The 22069-nt window shown below is 36.6% G+C and overlaps 1 protein-coding gene across 1 annotated transcript in view; it reads right to left on the reverse strand.

Annotated features, from left to right (window-relative positions):
• Positions 1-22069, reverse strand: part of LOC145774728 (sodium/potassium-transporting ATPase subunit alpha-3-like) — a 33293-nt gene that overhangs the window by 2516 nt on the left and 8708 nt on the right. The window contains exons 7-20 of the mRNA XM_082586026.1: positions 21270-21403; positions 20702-20900; positions 16164-16286; positions 14591-14712; positions 9051-9243; positions 8301-8476; positions 6933-7069; positions 6555-6705; positions 5901-6069; positions 5337-5491; positions 4482-4605; positions 3763-3908; positions 3062-3192; positions 1536-1729 (exon numbers count right to left, since the gene is read on the reverse strand). Coding sequence (XP_082442152.1) covers positions 1536-1729; positions 3062-3192; positions 3763-3908; positions 4482-4605; positions 5337-5491; positions 5901-6069; positions 6555-6705; positions 6933-7069; positions 8301-8476; positions 9051-9243; positions 14591-14712; positions 16164-16286; positions 20702-20900; positions 21270-21403 — 2154 coding nt within the window. The remainder of the gene's footprint in view (positions 1-1535; positions 1730-3061; positions 3193-3762; positions 3909-4481; positions 4606-5336; positions 5492-5900; positions 6070-6554; positions 6706-6932; positions 7070-8300; positions 8477-9050; positions 9244-14590; positions 14713-16163; positions 16287-20701; positions 20901-21269; positions 21404-22069) is intronic.

The raw sequence follows: 22069 nt of genomic DNA on the forward strand, positions 1-22069 counted from the left end.
AAAAATAACAAAAAAGGCTTGAAAAAAACTTTCACTTTATAGTTGAAAACACAATAAATAGGTTTTGTAAAAATATATCTTTGCGCTTAAATTATTATTATTTTTCAACTTGCAAATAACGCAAGTTTTCTAAAGTTTGGAAATGAAACCGTGTCACTTGTCATAAAGTTAGGATGCAATAGTATTCAACCTGCCGGCATTTTTTCGTCTTTTATTCTCATTGTTTTATTTCCATCAGAAAAAAACGGAACAAAAAACACAAAAATAAAAACGCAGACAAGTCTCATAACTTACAGTAATTCATATTCAAGGTTTCAATCCAGATAAACTGAAGCCTAATGCAATTCAGCCTCATTCTTTCATTCACACTCAGTGTTTTATAAAATATTTAAACTTTTCTTTCTAATTTTTGTTCTTGAGTATATACATGGACTTCTAAATAGTAGCATCTGGACTGGAAACTCAGTGGGCAACGTAAGGCCAAACAGTTGGTACAACAGTTGGCCAACAGTGGGCCAACAGGGTTAGTTACTTGGCTGTTGGCCCACTGTTGGTCAACTGTTGTATCAACTGTTTGGCCTTATGTTGCCCGCTGAGTTTCCAGTCCAGATGCTACTATTTAGAAGTCCATGGTATATACCAGGGATGGCCAAATAATTTTGGCCATGATCCACTACCGACAAATCTGAGAACTTAGTGATCCACAATGAGCTGAAGACGACACCCAGCGGCGGGGGGTCTGGGGGGCCTCCCCCAGAAAATTTTTAAAAATTACTTTAAATTCGGTGCATTCTGAGAGCATTTTCAACAAAAATGTGGGTATAAATATTCCTGTAACATAGTGCTGTCCGGTGGCATAGCAAAAGGATGATCATGTTTTCTTGGGCATTTTTCGGTAATAAAGCTAAGTCTCTATGTTTTCTTGTTGCTAATTCCTGGCTGAGATATTCGAATGTTTGGTATTGGCAAAACTCGCTCTTTTAATGCAGTTTCGTGTAAAATTAGGCAAACTTTGTTTTAGAGACATAGAAACTGAAAGCATCATTCTCAATATCGTGATTCGTGACGTCACACGCGTGCCAAAGGGGGGGGGGGTTGTAACCCCCAAAACCCCCCCTTGGCTACGCCACTGGCTGAAGATGTGCATTTTTCCTTTTGTATCATACAAAAAAGATGGAATTATTTGGGTACATCTAAAACAAGGCGTCAAGATACGATATATACATAATTTGATTAAAAATCAGTGAATGAGTGTGCTGTAATGAACAGGTCTGGTATTAGAGAGAAAAATGATGAGTGGGCTTTGATTTTACAATACTATCGAAACGTGGTTTCCTGTTACTTACAGCGATTTTTACGAGTTCATGAAGATGAATATTTAAAAAAAAAGTAAAAAAAATTAGCAATTTTTAAAATAAATACTTTGAAGTTTTTTTCAGAGCCAACTTGAAAGATCCACAAAAAAAGTTGAAAAGATCCGGAACCGGATCGCGATCCGCCATTTGGCCATGCCTGGTATATACTTTGCTTCTTACCGCCAGGATATCTTCGTATTAGGAATTTGCGCCCTTCGTCATAAAGCCAAATGATGAGAGAGAATGGCATTGGCACGATCCAATATTCCCACTCCAGTGGATACATTCTCAGGGCTAAATCCATTCCCGGGCAATAGGACAAAAATGTAGCAAGTATAGTTTCCTCAATTAAACCACCAACCAAGACCTTGTTTCTGCAATGAATGTAATCTTGTCATACAAAGTGCATTGAAAATAAGAAAAAGAAATACGAACTTCTTTATTTAGGCTACATGTGTTTTAAATCGGTTTACGAATGGGTGAGAAAGACACTTACGCATTAAGTATGTCATAGCCTTAAGTATGTCATAGCCTATATTCAAACAAAAACATAGAGTAGGGGAAAGTTGAATAAGATGATCAGTTGATCACCCCCAATAATTTTTTGTTTAGAAAAATATGCCATTCGGATGCCATTTTGTGAAATAACGCTATTCAGTGGTCGTTTGGTAGGGTCTAGTTTTTCTATGTCAGTTTTAGCCGAAAGTTCAGTAGGATCAGATAGCCAGGTACAAAAAACTAAATTCGTATTGTAAACGTAAAAATGGCAACTGCTATAGAAAATTTGAGTTTAAATTCTTATGAATATGGCGGAGAAGTGAAAAAAAGTGCAATTAGTAAAGATACACTTGTCTTTCTTGTGTTGTTTACAGAATGTTTCACTTCTGGTTTTGAGTTGATGACAAGTCGAAGTAAAGAATCATGACTAAGGCAAGATGATCACTTGCTCGTGGGGCAATATGACCAGGGGACAAACAGTAGTAGATCCATCCAAATTCAAATTCAAACGAACGATTCTAATATGTTAAAAGTGGCCTATCTTCTTTTATAACTACTATAGTATCAAACCAGCACTTAACAAAGTCTCAAATTTCGATATAAACTTGACTTTTTTTAATTTCTAAAAACAAGGATTTTTTGGTGCTGTATTAGCCAATACCCCTCTTAAGCCTAGTCTACTTTTATTCACTTTTCTGTGTAGGCCTATGTTTGGTTTTACGTTCATTACTTTCATTGGTTTAGGCTACTGTTCAAAAAACATAAAGTTTACCTGTTTTTGATGGTAATTATGTGGTGTGATCATCTTGCCCCAGACGCCCCAAGCATGGGGTAAGATGATCACTTCGAACATTGTTTTTGAAACGCATGTATGTAAATAAGTAGTTGCTGCTAAACACAAAATAAAACACCATAGAAGAGGTAAAAGGTTGTTATTTACTCTAACACTGATTTTGGTAAAGTTTACAAAAAAAAAAAAAATAGAAATTTACGGTCATTTAAGTAAAAAAGTGATCATCTTGCCCCACTCTCCGCTACTACAATAAGTTAGCAATTCAAGTTTATTTTAAAGTCAAAGGAAGATTTTAATGAAAAGTTTAGTAACAGCGTTTAAATTTTAGTACAGTAATGTCAGACATTTAAGGAACTTTCAAAGCTCAGAACGATGCAAAAACAGGCGCAAACCGGCTGGAACTGCTTTAACTTACCCCATGCCTTGTTGGAAAATAGAAAGACGACGAGTCTTGCTGATCAGCAAGTCAGCCCATTGAACCACAACAATGGACGTGAAAAACGCAGTATGACAGGTATACTCCACTACTTTACGTTGGCCGTAACTCTGCCAAAGAAAATATAGATGAAAGCTACTTCTGAAATATATCTCGTGAAATACTTGTGAAATATTTCTCGTGTTGCATTTGACAAAACTTGGATACAATTTATATTTTCTTTTGCATTTTCAACTTTTTGATCTGAATGAATTGCATGAGGTCGGATTAAACACACAAATTTGCTTCACTGTCTTCTCCAGGTGACAAAATAGATTTTAACATCACCAGGCATTGAAAAACAATTACATTCTGTTTGAGCATTTTTCAATTTCTTTTTCTACTGCTTTCCCAAGGCAACAAAAAGCTGTTATATCATTACGAGTCAGAAAAAAGTAAACAAATCTTAGAAAATTTCAGTCAGACGGTAGCAGTAGCGGTAATCAAAATGTGACAAGTTAGGCCCCATCTCCAGGTGGCCATGGTTAGGCTTTAATGATGCTTATTCATCTTTCATCCAACAACACTGTTTATTTATTTGCTTTAAAGAGCAAGTTTTAAATAGTAGCAATTCTATATATTTTATAAAGTTTGAACGATTAAGAATCCCACTAGCGAAGTATACTTTGAAATTGACTTACCCATTCTTGGCCGTAGGAGTCCAGTACAGCCCCATTTGACTTATCATCCCATTCAGGACGAATTCCAAGAACTTCATTCGGTTTAAACCCGTTCATCATCAAAATGACAAAATAGTTCACGAAACCAGCCAAAGCTTGCAACATCCCTGAAAAAAAATTATGCGACGTGAAAGTAAATTTTAATTTTTCAATCTCGACACTTAATCACCGCCGGTTTATCACGCAAAGCCATACTGGATCACGAAGGGCATAGAGATCGCTTTCGGTTCTCCACGTAACAAAATCGACCTTCATCGAAACTTATCCCACTTCATAAAAACTTTAGGAAAAAATTAGTGTCATGCCTAATTTGTCTTAGAGACCAAAGGACGAGCATTGTAATCAAATGTCTATGATCGCACTAATTGAAAAATTCAAGAAAAGATTTTCTGAATATTAAGCAGATGAAACAAAGCAACGACACGGCATTCAACACAAAACACAGACATAAATTAAAAATTGCGAACGTTTTCGGCTGTACAACATGTTAGCCCTTGTCAAGCATTTGGGCAACTCATATGTAGCCTACAAGTAAGCCAATAATAGCCTGTACATGAAAGGAAATAAGAAACGCACAAGAAGGAACTAAACATGGCAAAAAAATAAACAAATTTTTTAACGAGGTACAAAAACTCAGTGTCTATTTCTTATTGAAGATAAGTTAATTTAACAAAACTTACCAATCTGGCCGTAGGCGAGGGATATGAGCCTTTCGTTCACTAATCTGTCTTTGGCTGGATTTCGAGGCTGCCGTTTCATGATGTCACTTTCAGCTTGCTCATAAGCCAAAGAAATGGCAGGCAACTGTAATTGATGAAAAAAAATATATTAAATTTTGATAAACTACTCATTTTTGCTTTGGTTTGCATCAAATGATCTAGCTATGAATTATTACGTGAAAAGGCAGTTGTTGGGTTACCATTTGATAATGTAACCAGAAGGAGCAAAAGAAAAAAATTGCCCAGAAACAAAATTTTCAAAACTTTTTAACTTTTGCCAAAGACCAAGTTTATGGTTGAATGTTGAATATTTGGGTGAAATGAACAGGAAGGAAAAAAGTCAATCTTTGTCTTTCACGTGAAATACGTGATTGATTATGTTGCCAGAATTCAACATAGGCTATTGTCTCGTTGGGCGTTGGACCGAGGTTCTTTCAAGAGTATGACAGTTTCAAAACTCGACTGAGTTGCCATTAAATTTCTATTTTATAAAAAAACAAGTAATTTCACACTCGTACTCAGCATTTTGACCCTCCACTTTTGCGTGGATGAATTGGACCAGAGATAACTCGCTTAACAAATGACCACTCGAGCAAAAAAGAAGGGACTTTTTGGTTTAACTGTTTATAACTTAATTCGACTTTCTCTTCAAGTCCAATCGCCTGATCCAGGCACAAGACCAACGCACAACGAATCTTTCATTCATTTCTGTCCTTAAGAAACTGCAGAAGTGGTGTGTCTAAATTTGTCCAGGTTTTAAGTTTCTCTATGTTAATTTTGACTAATTTTTTCAATTAAAAAGATAGAAAATGTTACCAAATCTGTTCCCAGATCGATGCAGAGAATGGTGACTGTTCCCAGCGGAAGAGGAATATCCGCGATGATGAAGATTAAAAAAGGAGTGATCTCAGGGATGTTGGAAGTTAAAGTGTAAGCGATAGACTTCTTCAAGTTGTCAAAGATGAGACGTCCTAAAAGAGCACTTCAACTTTACCACAGTTGTTTAACTATCTCAACACAACTTATAATTACTTCAAAAAAAAACATGTAATGCTAGATGATCATGTATAACTAATCTATTACAGGAAGAACGTTAAATTGATGTTACTTTGACAAAAGGGGCTATCACATGGTGCTGAACAGTGTGTTTGTGATAAAACAAAGTTAACTACTTGTAAGCTAGCTCAATGTTCAACAGCTTGTTAAGATTTGATCTTGTGAAGATTATGTAGGAACAGTAACTAAGAGATTAATATCCTCAATACTTGATATATATATATATATATGAAGACAAAATCATAAAAAAACAATATTACAATGCTAGGAATAAAAGATCATATAGGAGGATATGATACAGAAGCATCCTAATCCTCCAATTACCTTCTTCCACTCCAGTAACTATTGAAGCGAAATTGTCATCCAACAAAATCATGTCAGCAGCTTGCTTGGACACGTCACTTCCGGCTATTCCCATGGCAACGCCAATGTCCGCTCGCTTTAAAGCAGGAGAATCGTTCACACCGTCCCCTGTGACGGCTACAATCGCCCCCTGGGTGAACAATATAGGGTTAATTTTGTTATTTCTTTTTCAGAGGAGAAGGTTAAATGGCGTATCAGCAGGCTGCCTTCCAATGCTCACTCGATCTTTAAAAAATATCAATGAATCTCCAATATGTGCGCAATAGATTACTTTTGACGATTAGGAAGAATAAAGAGAAAGTTAATCATCAATATAATTTTGATATGATACGTGCTGGTATTTAACTAGACGCTTGCTTTCACATGCATGTGAAGTTTCATAATAATTAATTAGTTGTGACATGAGCTTTTTTGGTCTCTGGAAGAACTCAACCCAGCCGGAAAAACTCAACCTTTTTACTTTAATTTATTGTCTGCAAGCATTGAATCAATGTAAGAATGGCGGGTTTTGCTAGCCGAAAAGTGGCCTCCATAGCCAAATGCTGCCACGCGTGATTAACTGTTTAGTGATTAAATGCCAAGTGATTAAATGTCTGTATGTCCATTCAACTCCACCTGACGTTGGCAGCTTTCTACGATAATTAGCTTCTGCTGGGGGGAAGTACGAGCAAACACAATTTCTGTGTGGTTCTTGACAATATCATCCAGATCTGAATCCTCCATGTCGTTGAGCATGGATCCATGCACAACAGCCGCCTTGGCATCTCTGGTGGACAAATATTTACGATTAGGTTTTGTCACTCCTTTTCTTTTTGTAGCAAATTTATGAACAAGATTTTCTCACAGAAAAATTAAAAATTATTTTTTTTAAATTTTATATATTAACACAAATCTGAACTAATGCTTGAAAGCAGAGTTATCAATCTTCAAAATGCAGTGTTTGAATGATACTATACATGAACTAAATGATAAAGTTCAAGATTCGAATGAGACCTGGGGTCGACTTCTTCAACTGGAATGTTCAAGTCCTTAGCTATATCTTCCACCGTTAATGTCCCAGGAGAAATGATGCCGACACCTTTTGCAATGGCTTTGGCCGTTATAGGATGGTCCCCGGTCACCATTATAACCTGAAAGGTGTAAAGAAACGATTGTGTTTTGATGTTCTTCAGGAGTTCAATATATAACATTAGTCAATGATAACTGCTTTAATCAGTTTGTGTGATTTTTCGTTTGATTTCGAGCATGCATTGTTCGAGCTCATGAAGTCTCTAAGATGTTTTCACGGTAAAATTTTTTAAATTTGTAATAAATTGAGTTTCGCTTTTACCAGTGTGATCGTAATTTAATCCACAAGTGCTGACAAAGCTATCGGTTCCAACCTTATGTTGCGGGTTCGCTGTAGTAACAACAGTTTTTCACAAGCTTTTAAAACACAGTTTCCCAGTCATGCGCCATGACGATCTTTTCTTTCGAGTCGTTTGGGACACATACGTCCTAGCTTGATACTTTTATAGTTTAGTGAAACATACACGTCCCGTTAGTTTCCAAAAAGTTGCTATTTTTCTGGTTTTAACTGATTTGGTCACACATGAGTGGCCACAGAGTAAAATTCATACTGATTCTGTGATTGTTGCTTTGTATGTCAGGGAGCAGCTGGGTTCATGTCTAGTGGGACATATATGTCCCACTCGACTACACTTTACTAACTTACAAAATAAATAGAAAAAACTTTTACAAATAAATAGATTTGGTGAGCCAGCAATACATTTCACAATTTTTATACCACTGCAGCTTGTGTGTTTGAAAAAAAAATCCGTCATGAAAGAGTTAAAATTTGTCAGGTGAAACGTTAAACGTTTCAAGTGTTACAAAAGTATTGTTAGAATCGTGCCAATTTTCTACGTGTTTTGCTTGAAATAGATTGAAGGCAAAAAGAACGCATAATATAATGGGAATTTTTAGAATCGAATTGTCCTGGTCATCATCTCTGCATATGAAGCATGAATTCTTACCATAGCCAATCTCGAATGATTCTATTCAGTCTTGAAATGGTTTTCTTGGAGAACGTTCAAAACGAAGTTGTGGTCACAACAAAATTATTTAAAAAAAAATCGCAACGAAATATTTGCGTGCTGAATGCTCGTAAGATTAAATTAATATGGCTCGTATCTTTGATGTGAGTTTCGTTTTGAGTTTACAACAAAATTAAATTATTTTTATTTCGAAATAAATTAGAACAAAAACTAAAGCAGCGCATCGAAAAGAAAACAAAATATTTTGACATACAGTATTTGTGTTTCAGTTCGTCGTAATTTCAAGTTAAAATATAAAATCGCATCTAACCGAAGCAAGGATTACCTTGATGCCTGCACTTCTGCATTTACCAACGGCGTCAGGTACAGCGGCTCTGGGAGGATCTATCATTGACATGAGTCCCACAAAGGTGAGATTATCCAAAGGAAAGTTTACATCTTCAGTGTCAAATTTGAAGCCAGGAGGAAAGGCATCCAGGGGAAGATATTCATGACAAAATCCTGGAAAGTTCAATGATTAGAAACTGAGTTTGTTTGTGTTTTAGCGAGGTTTCACAAAATCGTTTCTTATAAGAGTTGTGGACACAAAGCTTTCTTTCCGTTTTTTCTTTTTGCAGAAATTAGGAAATTGTGAAAGGAACGGTCGCACAAAGAGTGGAATGCGTTACACAACAGTGTTGCCAGATGTTCTGTATATTTCTAGCCTTAATGTTATTTGGTATTTTTAACTTTTTAACTACTGACAGACGGATATTCACTTGTTAAAACTTATAAGTTTTCAAAACTGTACGAAAATTGTCTAGTACAACATCTTAACCGAATGTTTTGGCAAACTATCCCAAGCGTAATTAAAAGTAAAACCGTTTGAATTGAGTACCGTACTACATAGCTTACAATGATTCAGCAGCAAAGAAAAAAGTGACAAAGAAAATAATTGAATTATCATAGATAAGCTAAATTGGCGTGCTTACAAAAATCTATAGCCTAGTAAATAAACAAAAAACGAACTAACAAAATAAACCATAAAAACAAAACAATAAAGCTGTACAGTTTAAAGAAGTTAAACGTAGCCTACCAAGCACGCGTTCCCCAAGACCTCCCATCTCAGCATATGCAGATTCAAAGTCGCGCCGCCACGCTTCCGTCAATTGTTCCGCTTTTCCTTTATTCATGATCCGCCCACAACGGTCCAAAATCCTCTCCGGAGCACCTTTCATGACCAGAAGATATCGCTTGTCTGTTTCATCTTCAGTTTCATGTATAGACACCTAGAATAATTACACGTGTAAAGTTATATATTTTTTATATGTTAATACATTTTCGAGCATTTTCTTGCCCATACTAACTTTGAAACGTCACATGAAAAAGGGATCAGTCTGCTTGATTTGTTGATTTATACTTTTATACAGTAGTTTTCAGAAGAAGAAACCAGAACCTGTACGAAAATCACGACAAACAATTTATAAAATAAAACTGAAGTTAGAAATGTGAGTCGTTTTTTGTATTCGTTTAAAAAAAACAAAAAAACAAAGAAAACAATTGTTTTTTTGCACTGACAATCTGTCTAAAATTTAACTGTTGGAACAAAACTTGTACTTTTTCTTCCCTGAAATATCTTCTGAAATAATCAAGACATCAATAAGTTGCTAAAATGAAACTTGGTCACTGAACTTTTCATTGAGATCTTTTTTGACTTCACCAATGATCCAAAAGGATGTGTAGTGTGATAAAAGAATCAAAAAAAGTAGAGATGTACTGTGTATCACACTAAATTGGCAAATTCAAGTTTATTAAATTTAAATTAAAAGAACTTGAATTTGCCAATTTAGTGATACTTTTTACTTTTTTTGTTGATAAGTTAACTTGTATCATTCGACAGGGTCTGCTACTATTCGGCGAGTCCGATTCGGCGAGTCCGATTCGACTAGTCCGATTCGGCGAGTTCCCTATTCGGCGAGAGCCTTTTTCGGCGAGTGCCCTATTCGGCGAGTTTTTGAAATTTGTGAAAGGAAATTATCGGATACCGTAGCGTAATTACAATTGCCGTTTTTACATCGTTTTAACGTCGCTAAACGTTGAAATCGTGCAGAAAGGAATAAAAATTAAATGTTTAAACTATTAAATTACAATTCGTCATGTCAGTTCAGTTGTTTTTATTTCTGACCATCATATGAAAAACAATACACGTCAACATAGCAAAGGTGTAGAAAAAGGTAGAAGCGACAAAACACGAACGTTGAAACGTGCTTGTGACCGAAGTAAGTTATTGAGTTGAAAGAAACATACGCGCCGACTTCCGGGGGGCGGCGCCCCCCGTAAATTTATGGTTGAAGGGCAACAAAAATGGTGATGACAAGTGGTGTTTCAAAGATAAAACACTTCGTGAAAGAGATTTAGATAATTTAAACGGTCTTAAAGAATGCCGAAAGCAAGAAAAGCCTACGTTGCTCTTGCCCGCAAAACAGCAGCTGATCGCATGGCTTTCTCATACGGTATGGAAGTTTCAAAGTAGATGGTAGAGTAACTTGCACTGCTGGAATAGTCACGTAACTATTCACTGCAATATTAAGTAAACCAGCTAAATTACTAAATTAGACGCGCTATTTTCAACGAGGCCTTCCCGCTGTGAGACAATTATGATTCAACAGAACGCATTGTTTTCTTCGCAATGTGTGAGAATTAAATCGAAAACCGATAAAAGAAAAGGTGTTTAATGGTCTTGGTCGCAGATATTGCCTGCATTAACGACGTCTCTTACCGCTATTATCACCTAGCTAACCTGACATCATTGTTTTATGCGGCCGCTAAGGTTTGACATCGACTTCAACGATCATGGAATGTTACGTTATAATAAGAACGATTATATCCTACACGCAAAAATAAAAAAATGATCTCCTCTTTCTGTTTTGTCTCGTGAGCTTTGCATATTGCTCAACAAGTGCATAAAGTTTAGAATTGACAAGAAATCATTGAATTTGAAAATTAAGTTTGAATCACTGCAAATAAACGTATTCAAAAGTTTTACTTAGGCCGACGCGATTTCACACTTACGTAATCTACGTCGACAATGATTTTTAGTGCGTTCATTTTGAAAATTGCCGAGCTGGAGACAACAGCTTGTCCCGTGTTAGTTGAACTTGTCTTTTTGAGGTGAAAATCACTTGCGAACATCTCGACCTTTACTCGAGTATAGCCTACTGTATTCAATAAAAGACTATAAAGACTTTCGATAAAAAACAGAAGAGAAAACACTTCGCAGTTGTTAACGCTTTGAAAGTAATTAGCGAAACGAGGTTAATAAAACTGATAGCGGGTTTTCACTCTGCTTGAGATCATGATTTTTTGCGTTTTATTTCGATAACTTCACTGTCTTGATCGTTGTTATTCACTCGCACGAAAAGGAAATGAATCGGCTTGTTTTCCAACTGTTCCAATTATGAGCTAACAATATCAAAATTTTTACGACTAGGCGTACCGCATGCGTAAAACTAATCCTTTCAAGCAGCGCTTCTAATAAATTCGATTTGGGACCTATTTGTTAATATAAACAAGACACTAAGCTTAATCAAAGACTATTTTAATTGAGTAAAATAGCGTTATGGTTATGACGTCATCACCTTTCTCGCCCCCCAAGGTTTTTTGAAAAGTCGGCGCCTATGGAAAGAAATTTAGCACGGTCGCAACACCTTCAGAAAAATTTAAGATATGAAGGGAAAATAAAATAAAGAAAATGTTACAAAAAAAAATAAAATAAATTTTGTTTATGTCTATAAGTTAGTACTTTTGAATAGTTAAAATGATTAGTTTGGATCAACAAATGTGTGGCCTACAGCTTGGATTGAAAGGAAATTATCGGGTACCGTAGCCTAGTTATCCCGACCAGCAAAAATTTGTTCCAAGAACACAGTTCAGTTTTACATTGTAGTAACAGAATGAAAAGGCTAACCAAATGTGTGGCCTATCGTGTTAACGTCGCTAAACGTTGAAATCGAGTAGAAAAGGGAGCTTTTGCTGACTAGGATACTTTGAAACTGAGAAACATTCACAGAAGCCTTTCGATTTGTTCCAAGAACCCAGTTAGCCTAACAGTTCATTTTTACATTGTAGTAACAGAATAAAAAGGCTAACCAAACGTGTGGCCTACTGTAGGCCGCCTATAGCTTGGATTGAAAGGAAATTATCGGGTGCCGTAGCCCAGTTATCCCGACCAGCAAAAATTGCCGTTTTTACATCGTTTTAACGTCGCTAAATGTTGAAATCGTGTAGAAAAGAGAACTTTGCTGACTAGGATACGTTGAAGCTGAGAAACATTCACAGAAGCCTTTCGAATTGTTCCAAGAACCCATTTAGCATAACATTTCATTTGTACATTGATTCAACGTCTGAATACATTATCTTAAAAATGCAACGTATCGTAGGGCTTCTGTGAATGTTTTTCAGTTTCAACGTATCCTAGTCAGCAAAGTTTTCTTTTCTACACGATTTCAACGTTTAGCGACGTTAAAACGATAGGCCACACATTTGGTTAGCCTTTTTATTCTGTTACTACAATGTAAAAATGAACTGTTAGGCTAACTGGGTTCTTGGAACAAATTTTTGCTGGTCGGGATAACTAGGCTACGGTACCCGATAATTTCCATTCAATCTAAGCTGTAGGTCACACGTTTGTTGATCCAAACTAATCATTTTAACTATTCAAAAGTACTAACTTATAGACATAAACATGATTTTTTTTGTAACATTGTCTTTGTTTTATTTTCCCTTCATATCTTAAATTTTTCTGAAGGTGTTGCGACCGTGCCAAATTTCTTTCAACTCAATAACTTACTTCGGTCACAAGCACGTTTTAACTTCGCGTTTTGTCGCTTCTACATTTTTCTCGACCTTTGCTATGTTGACGTGTATTGTTTTTGATATGATGGTCAAAAATAAAACTAACTGAACTGATATGACGAATTTTAATTTAATAGTTCAAACATTTTATTTTTATTCCTTTCTGCACGATTTCAACGTTTAGCGACGTTAAAACGATGTAAAAACGGCAATTGTAATTAGGCTACGGGACCCGACAATTTCCTTTTAAAAATTTCAAAAACTCGCCGAATAGGGCACTCGCCGAAAAAGGCTCTCGCCGAATAGGGAACTCGCCGAATCGGACTAGTCGAATCGGACTCGCCGAATCGGACTCGCCGAAACGGGCCATTCCGCATTCGACAAGACTGCAATTCACCAATAAAACTTTAAAGAACATCATAATATTCCATAATTATGGTAGGGCTACTCATCATAATAGGCTATATGCAATGAAAGAAATGACAGGAACGAAAGAACAAACTAATAAAAGAAATTCAGACAAGTAACAAGGAAGATTGGCTGTTAACATGATCACCACTGGGACCGAACAGACCTCATTCTCATTGGTAGCACTTGAAGTTAGGTGGTTAATTGGTACCACTTGCTGAGCATGCGGCCACAGTTTTGACTTACAGAACTTAGTCAAACTGCAGCAAACTAAATTATAAAAGTTATTCAGCAGCTTTAATTTACCTTTTTTTTTGCAGTTTTTTGTTATGATAAATGGAAATAGTTGTTACTTGAAAAAATGTATGAAAATAGAATAAAATTGGAAATAGAATAAAAAAAAAAAAATTGAATAAAACCAATAAAAAACAAAAAACAACCACTAAAAAAAAGTTGAACCATTTTTGAAAGACCACTGTAGTTGTTCTCGTTCTTGGCCTTGGTATTGTAATCGACTGTTTGTTTTTGAAAGGATTGAGCAGATACATTTTTATATGTTATTTAAGTTTTTGTAACATAAAATTAACTTAAACAACAAAAGCAGGTTTGCTGTCCTGGTAGCTTGAGGGTCCCAGCCCCGCGAAATGGTAAAAAGTCTAATGCAGATGGAGATCTGTTCACTGGTCAATATAAATCTGGTGATTCAATCTATTTTATATCAACTTCATGACGATTTTTACCGAGATAAAAAGCTTATAAGCTGCTCTACAATGTGAAAAAGTGACGTTTTCTCATGTTCACGCTGATGCTCGATGGTTAAAAATTTATGTAGATTGAAAGGCAAAAAACTGAATAAAAGCCTGTTTGGTTTACTTTGATGTTCCTATCCGGAAGGTGACAGTGCACGGAATGGCCCGTTTCGGTGAGTCCGATTCGGTGAGTCCGATTCGGTTAGTCCGATTCGGTGAGTCCGATCCCTTAACGGGGGATTTTTTCAATTTTTTTTTTAAATTATCGGGTACCATAGCCTAATTATCATTGCCGTTTTAGGGTTAGGGGTTAAGGGTTTGGGTTAGGGGTTAGAAGTTAGTAACTCACCGAATCAGACTCACCGAATCGGACTCACCGAATCGGACTCACCGAATAGTAGCAGACCCGACAGTGCAACACGGGACATCACGAGTCACGTGGCTAACGTATCAAGTACGCTGTCATCACGAGCAAAGGCGGCGTATAGTAGGAATGCTCTAACAAATTCTTTCACTTCTGTTAGATACCTTTTTTTTATGGAAATGAAATCAAGATTAAAAGTAAGATTTCGAAGAATGCATTCAAAGATGATGTTAGACAATTTCGAAAAAGCAAACCACAAACCTGATACTTGTTTATGGAGTTGAAAGGAATTTCAGCGATTTTCGCGTTTCGTCGTCGTCTGCTTTCAACGTCACCTAAGGAGAGCTCTACGCATTTCAGCAAAGCAGACTCAGAAGCGTCACCTATTTAAAAATATAAAGTAATCTTTGAGCTTGCCTTAGTTAGGCTTCAAGTAATTGTACGGGTATTTGAAATAAAGAATCTGGTATTTTATGTGACTGTAACATTGAACCAGGAAAATAATCTTAACGTTGGTGTAATGAAATCGCTATCCATAATGCTCTTCCATATTTGATGTGACATCTGGCAGCACAGCGACATATAAAAACTTAAAATAGAATATACTGAGATGTCTTCAGGTTCAAATACCTTTTTCAAAATGCTGTACCTCTTCAAGGTAACAAAACAATTGTATAATTGCCAAACTCATTTAACCTTAAATAAGATTAAAGTTGTGATTAAAGGATCAAGTTTGTCCGCCCAGTTAGGGAACGTTCAAATATTACGTAACGCCTTCGAGGGGGAGGGGGGGTTTATGCAAAGCGTTACGTTAGCGTCACATCGGGGGGGAGGGGGTTCAAGCAAAGCGTTACATGGGGAAGGGGGGATTGAAAAAAGCGTTACGTTGGCGTTACATGGGGGAGGGGGGGGGTCAAAAATTCGGAAAAAAAGCGTTACGTAATATTTGAACGTTCCCTTAGCTCAGTGGTTACGCGCCCGGCTCGAAATCACGCGGCGTAAGTTCGACTCTCGGGGTGTGCGCTTGAGCAACGCATTTCAGGACTGCTCTCCATTCAGCGGCACCTAGTGAATGGAATAATTCCCCGGCAACAACACTTCAACAATCAGAAAACTGCACTCTACCAATTTCGGTAACCGGCCCTGCGTCAAACTCCTCTGCAAGAATGCGAAACTACCAGAAATGACCAATCAAGGCTTTGTCAGTCCAAGGATAAAGATTCAAAAACCAAACCAACCAAAGTTAAACCCAGGCAGCTATTTAGTCTGGTACAAATTATCAACAGACAGGATAGCTTAGACTTAGAGATTAGCCCACATCTAATAAGATCTGCAAGTTAAGTGACTGTGTAAGAATTGCTAATTTTTGTTGAAAACGCAAGCACTTTATCGTCGAAATTAATCCCCTTCTAAGGATTCTGAAATGCAATGACATTGTTAAATCTTTTTATAGAAAAAGGACTATTTTTAAACCAGATGACTATTTAGAAAAGAAGCACCTGCTTTTCTGATGGCAGTTGGTTGTGTTTTCTGCTCAGCAGTTCAAACACTGTTTACTAAAATAGAAACATCTGACAAAAAATGAGTTGAGCAATCAATTGTATCACTGTCCACATCAAGGTACAAACACGTTCATAACTTTTATGTACGGCAACAATTATTGTTGAGCTTAGCAAAGTGACATAGTGGGGTTCATCAAGGCTCTTTAACTGGTCGGCATGAAACGTGGGAGTTTGATCAAAGTAACGATTAAACAACTACACAAGAAAACATTGCGCTCAAGGCTAAAAAACTTGTGCAAGTATGACATTGCAATTTTGACGTTGTCTTTTACCTGCAGTGTCTCTTTTCAAGACTGGCACATTTTCCTGGCCTTGTAAAAAGTTTGCTCGGTTGCACAAAAGAGCGATTCGTGAAAGAGCGACCCAGGTCTCTGACTTTCCATCAAATGATGTACCTGGTTAATAACAAACCGATGTCAATATGACAAAATGAGACGGTTATTCAACAAACATGCACATCGCGTCTGGGCAAAAAAACACTGAGAGTCAATACTTGTTCGGATTCATCCCATAAGAAGATACCGGGCAGGAACTGGGAAAATAACTTGTGTGGAAGCATATTTTAAAATTATTTTCTAACCAAAATTGTTTTTGTTCATAATTGTTCATTTTGTTCAAAATTGTTCATATTAAAACCAAAATTGTTTGAAAATGGCTTTAGCTTTCAATTTGAGTAGCACTGCTTTAGAAATTGTTTTTTTTTAATACAGTACCTGTCTAGGCTAAGCAAATTTGACCATGTTGTCCAGGCAAGCAACAGCCAAGTGCATCTGACTCTTTCTGTCACAGTGCTTAATAATACCATTAAAACTTACAAACAAGTGTAAATTATATGTTCAAAAATAAACTAGAACTAAAAAGTGGTGCTTGTTTGGTTAAAAAATCGATTTCTTACACAGGGCCTCCAAGAGCCCTGCCGGGCCCCGGTGCAGATCTTGCTGCCGGGCCCCCCAGCGCAACATGTCGCGTGATATCTCACAAATCACAAGCAAAATTTGCGGTGCGCGTTAATCCACAAGGCCAATGCATACATGGTGTTCCGCACAGTGTTTTTATTTTAAAACCAGACCTATTTAAAAATACTACAAAGAATACATTAGGTTAAAGTATTACCACTCCACTATTTCACAAAGAATGCAGTATTGTAGTGGTGTTTATGACTTTAAATTCACAGATACACACTAGTTATACAAAGATAAAAGGCTGTGGCTATAGTTACACTATGTAGTGTGTGTAACTATAGCCTCAATAGCGTTGCCAGATAAGGAATTCTGCTTTAATTTGAGGAAACGTTTATAGCTGTTGAAAACAAAAACTTGTATTTTGGAAAAAATGTTTAGTCATGGTCAAAGATCAAAACCCTAACCTTATTCCTAACTCTAACCCTTACCCCTTCCTAACTTTAATCTTAACTCTGGCAACACCTGATTGTAACCATGGCAAAAAGTGGGTAAAAATAGCCACTTTGAAGATAAAAATGGCAACACTATCCGGCATGGCTGATATACAAGTAGCATTGCATATGTGTGCATACACCTTTACATTAACATACCGTACAATATCATTTGTGGCCTTAAAATCAGCAGAGACTAGGAGACCAAACTTGGATGAATGCATTGCTATTGTTCATGACATTAAGAAATACCAACTTTATTTCAGGATCAATAGGCAGCTTCTTATTTTTACTCCTTTAGTTTTCTTTGCTTGTTTGAGTGAAACTGCATTCACGCATGATTGAGGGTCACTTTCTCTTCATTTCTACAGCAAGTGGTCAGGAGAAACCAAAGTTGAATATATTTCTATTTTTAAGTCCTATCAATATAAATGCACCTACATCTATCACTATACTATGTATCGAGACCTTTACAAATACCCTGCATAATGACAGAATGGCTGTTTTGAGTCAATATTGACACTGTTCCTGAAATTTAAGAGTAAGATTGGCTTGGCCTGGCTGGAGAAGACTGCTAAAAAATAAATAGTGAAAACAAACGAAAAGGAAAACTTCTTCGAAACAAATGTTTGTTTATATACTAATCATTAGTTTTGAAAATCAACACCTTTCTGCAGTGCTGGAAAAAGTAAGCTGCATTGCAATTAGGACACTTCTGATTCTGTCTATAGTTGAAAGAAACTGCACTTCAACAGAAGTAAAGATCTATGATTTTTACTCAAAAAATCACACTTCCACTAATCTTTTAACTTTTTTTCGAATTTTGTTAGACTGTTATGACATTTGGCCCTGCTACAAGGACAAAATTATTTTTCTGCATTGCCTCCATGAAACTTGCTTGCATTCCAATATAGCAAAATCATTCAACAAGTCCTAAAAACTCAAAAATACTGTAACTGTCTCAGGCTATATTAGACAAGTTCCATGATTTCAGTACATGTAATTAGTATCATATCCAAAACAAAAAATACTTGAGCATTTCTGTACTGAAAAAGTGACAGTAACGACTTCTTGCTAAGTATTTTAACAATATTTCAATACTTTTTACTATTTTCTGAACTCTTAAAATATCACGCTAAACAAGATTATATATACTAACTAAAATTGTACCAGGTCAACATGATCAGCCTACACATAACAGTCACTGCTTGCTTGTGTCATAAATTGACAAGATGTCAGCAAATGCATAGAATACCTTCTGTATGACTGTAACCTAACCTGATCAATCAATTGCTTATTAAAACATGCCGTACACGTACCCAAATATTCACATTAAAACACCCAGACTAACACTGAAATTAAAACACTAACACTGAAATAAACTAAAATATTCATTCATACCCATGAGGGGGCCCAATCGAAATATGAAAATACCGCTAATATAAAAAAAATAGGCTATATTATGCAAAATCGACTTGAGCATGCAAATTAAAACATTTTGTCGGGCCCTTTGAACTAAAAAAATTGAAAATTTTGTAGTTTTGAAAAAGGGCATACCCATGAGGGGCCCAATCGAAATATGAAACTACCGGCAATATAAAAAACAATATTTTATGCAAAATCGACCTGAGCACGCAAATTTAAACATTTTGTCGGCCCCTTTGAACTAAAAAAACTGAAAATGCTGTAGTTTTGAAAAAGGGCATACCCATGAGGGGGCCCAATTAAAATATGAAACCACAACCGGTAATATAAAAAACAATAATTTATGCAAAATCGACCTGAGCACGCAAATTTAAACATTTTGTCGGGCCCCCTGAACTCAAAACATTAAAAATTCTGTAGTTTTAAAAATGGGCATACCCATGAGGGGGCCCTATCAACACACGGAACTAATATAAAAACAATATTTTATGCAAAATCGTTGAAATCAACTTTAACGCGTGAATTTAGATATTTTGTCGGGCCCCCTTGAACTCACCGGGCCCCGGTGCAATGCACCGGTTGTCCCCCCCTCTTGTGGGCCCTGTTCTTACACAATGCATTTTTCTTTAATCAAAATAATTGATTAAAGAATTAACATTCTCCGAGCACAATTGTGGCAGTTTGGTTAATTTGTTGATGCTTTGAACCACAGATAACCACGATTGAGAGCGTAAAGGTTTGACTTGAAGTATAGTCGTCACAGAATTTTTCCACCCACTATAGGCACTGCTAAACAAAGAGCTGTCCTTGGATTGCGCTGCTCAACTGCGCATGTCGAAAATTGAACCGTGGTTGCTTGGTTTTGCTAATTCTTCCTTTCCAGAGGCTGGTGTTTATTATAATCGGAAAGAATAAGGAATGCACATCAATACAATACCAACAATTCAATTAATATTTCTTAATTAGAATTGCCAACAGTCAATTAAAAAGTAAGAATCGGTTTTTGTTATCCCTAACATCACAATAGATTTTTTTACTGTAGACACACGCTGGAAAAACTAACAGAAATATGTTAAACAAAAGCTCGAATTGCCTAAGTTCGACGTTTACAGCTAGGAAGTAAGGGATTTGTAAGAAGAAATTTCTAAAATAAAACTTTGTCATTCTTCTTCGTCGTATGAGCTTTCTTCCGGACTACATGTTTGGGCATGAGGTCATCAACCACTCGACAGTCTCATCATCCAGGGCCTTCAATCCAAGCGTTCCATGTGGTGGTTGATGGATTGGGGAGTCATGGACGACATGGTCTACTGTCTGGTCTGTGGCACCACACTCGCATCCCGGTGAGGGAGCCAGGCCCCATCTGCACATGCCCATCTGCACTTCGTCATTGAAATTGCGTCTCATTCATTAGCTATGTGGTTAAGCGCCCGACTCAAGATCACGTGATGCTGGTTCCACTCTCGGGGTGTGCGTCTGAGCAACGCATCTCAGGACTGCTCTCCATTCAGTGGATGGAATAGCTTACAGACAAGCCAACCAAAAAACTATGGAAACAATCACTCAACCAATCTTTGCAAACCGACCCTGCGTCAGTAGTTCAAAGCCTGAACAAGTATGCGAAGCTGCCAGGAATAACTTATCAAAGACTTTGTCAGTCCGAGGATAAAGATTCAAAAACTAAACTTTCCATCAAAAATCTTCTATTGATATGTCACTAATAATTTTGAAGTTATTTCAAAAGTTAGTTTGTCAAGCTTACATGAGAATATTTAGTCCGTATAAAAGTACAGTAAATGTAAAAAGTAAGATAGCTTTTTGTTTACAGTGTGCAATGTGCATCTAATCTAACACACTCGTTTTGTACAAAAATGAGCCTATAATGTAGGCCTACAGTACATTTGGCTATTTTTCGTAATCAATCTGGCAAAATAACTTCTAACTAACTGCAGCATATACCCTAGAGAAGGCTATAAATATTTCACTTGTTACCGGATTGATCTTCAGTTGTGTCAGCTTCAACGATTTCTTTGTCAAACCACATATGAGCCACCGTCATACGGTTTTGTGTGAGTGTTCCAGTCTTGTCAGAGCAAATGGTCGACGTGGAGCCGAGGGTTTCTACTGCCTCCAAGTTCTTCACCAGACAGTTCTTACGAGCCATTCGCTTGGCAGTTAAAGTCAGACAGACCTGAAATAATTGCCCACACACAACGTTTTATCGGGATGTCGGTACAAAAGCATCGGTAGAGCTTGTTAGTAAACGATTTGTCGGTTAGGTCGACTTCGCTTCCTCGTCTGAGTCTGCAGGACCGAAGCTTATTATTTCACAAGCCATTAGAGAGCAGCTATTCGGTCTCATTAATCAAAAAAAGTTCAATGTGAGAACACTACGTGACTCTCTTACTATTTTTCATAATGAAGTTCTAACTCATACTTCAGTGTCTGTTTTCTTAAAATTACAGTGGGCTTAAAATATTGTTCAATACTGCTATTGAATTTAATTGATCATTATTTTTAGAATTTAAGTGGACGTTGTCTGATCATATCGATTCTTTACCGTGACTGTAGCAAGTAGACCTTCAGGCACGTTGGCCACAATGATCCCAATCAGGAATACAGTAGCTTCGAGCCATGTGTAGTGTAGAAAAATGGAAATGATAAAAAAGGTGATTCCCAAAAACACGGCAACACCTACAAATTAAAAAAATTTCCGTTAAAAAACTCGCAATTTTATCACCGCACTTAAACAAAAAAGTTCAAAAAGTAGACTACATATACTAGGCCTACACGTCGTGCTAACATTGGTAAAGAATGATGCCAATATTCAGATCGTCAGGTTTATCTGGCATTTAGACTACCAAGTATCTTAGTCTACTTGTTAAAGTCTTTGGTAATTTAATAAATGCAAGCACAGCTAGATTTGAAGCGTTGTAGGCTAATTTTTGTTGTTGTATGCTCACCTCTAACAAAATTTGCACCAAGTAGGGCAGTAGACTATGTCACAACACTACATGCTCTGTGATGTGTGCATTTACAATTTCTATACCAATCATTTTAAACAACATGCAAAAAAGTGACCAAAACGACAATTGAAAACCATGCAACCGTTTCAAAACTCATATTTGTTGTGGGAATGTTATATTCGAACGACTTTCATTTCATTCAAATGAGATGTAGTCATACTCATATCAAAATTTCTCTCACAGATACAACAAATTCACAAAATAAGTGAATTTTTGGGTCAAAGTTTCTGGTTTGAACTGGAAATATCCTTAAACTTGAAAGCAAAACGACTGTTTTGTTCGATAAGTGGTGGTATGATTGAAATTTGCTAAATTTTTATCGGTTTTCAGGGCT

Source organism: Aplidium turbinatum, chromosome 7, assembly GCF_918807975.1.
Source record: "Aplidium turbinatum chromosome 7, kaAplTurb1.1, whole genome shotgun sequence".
Taxonomy (NCBI): domain Eukaryota; kingdom Metazoa; phylum Chordata; class Ascidiacea; order Aplousobranchia; family Polyclinidae; genus Aplidium; species Aplidium turbinatum.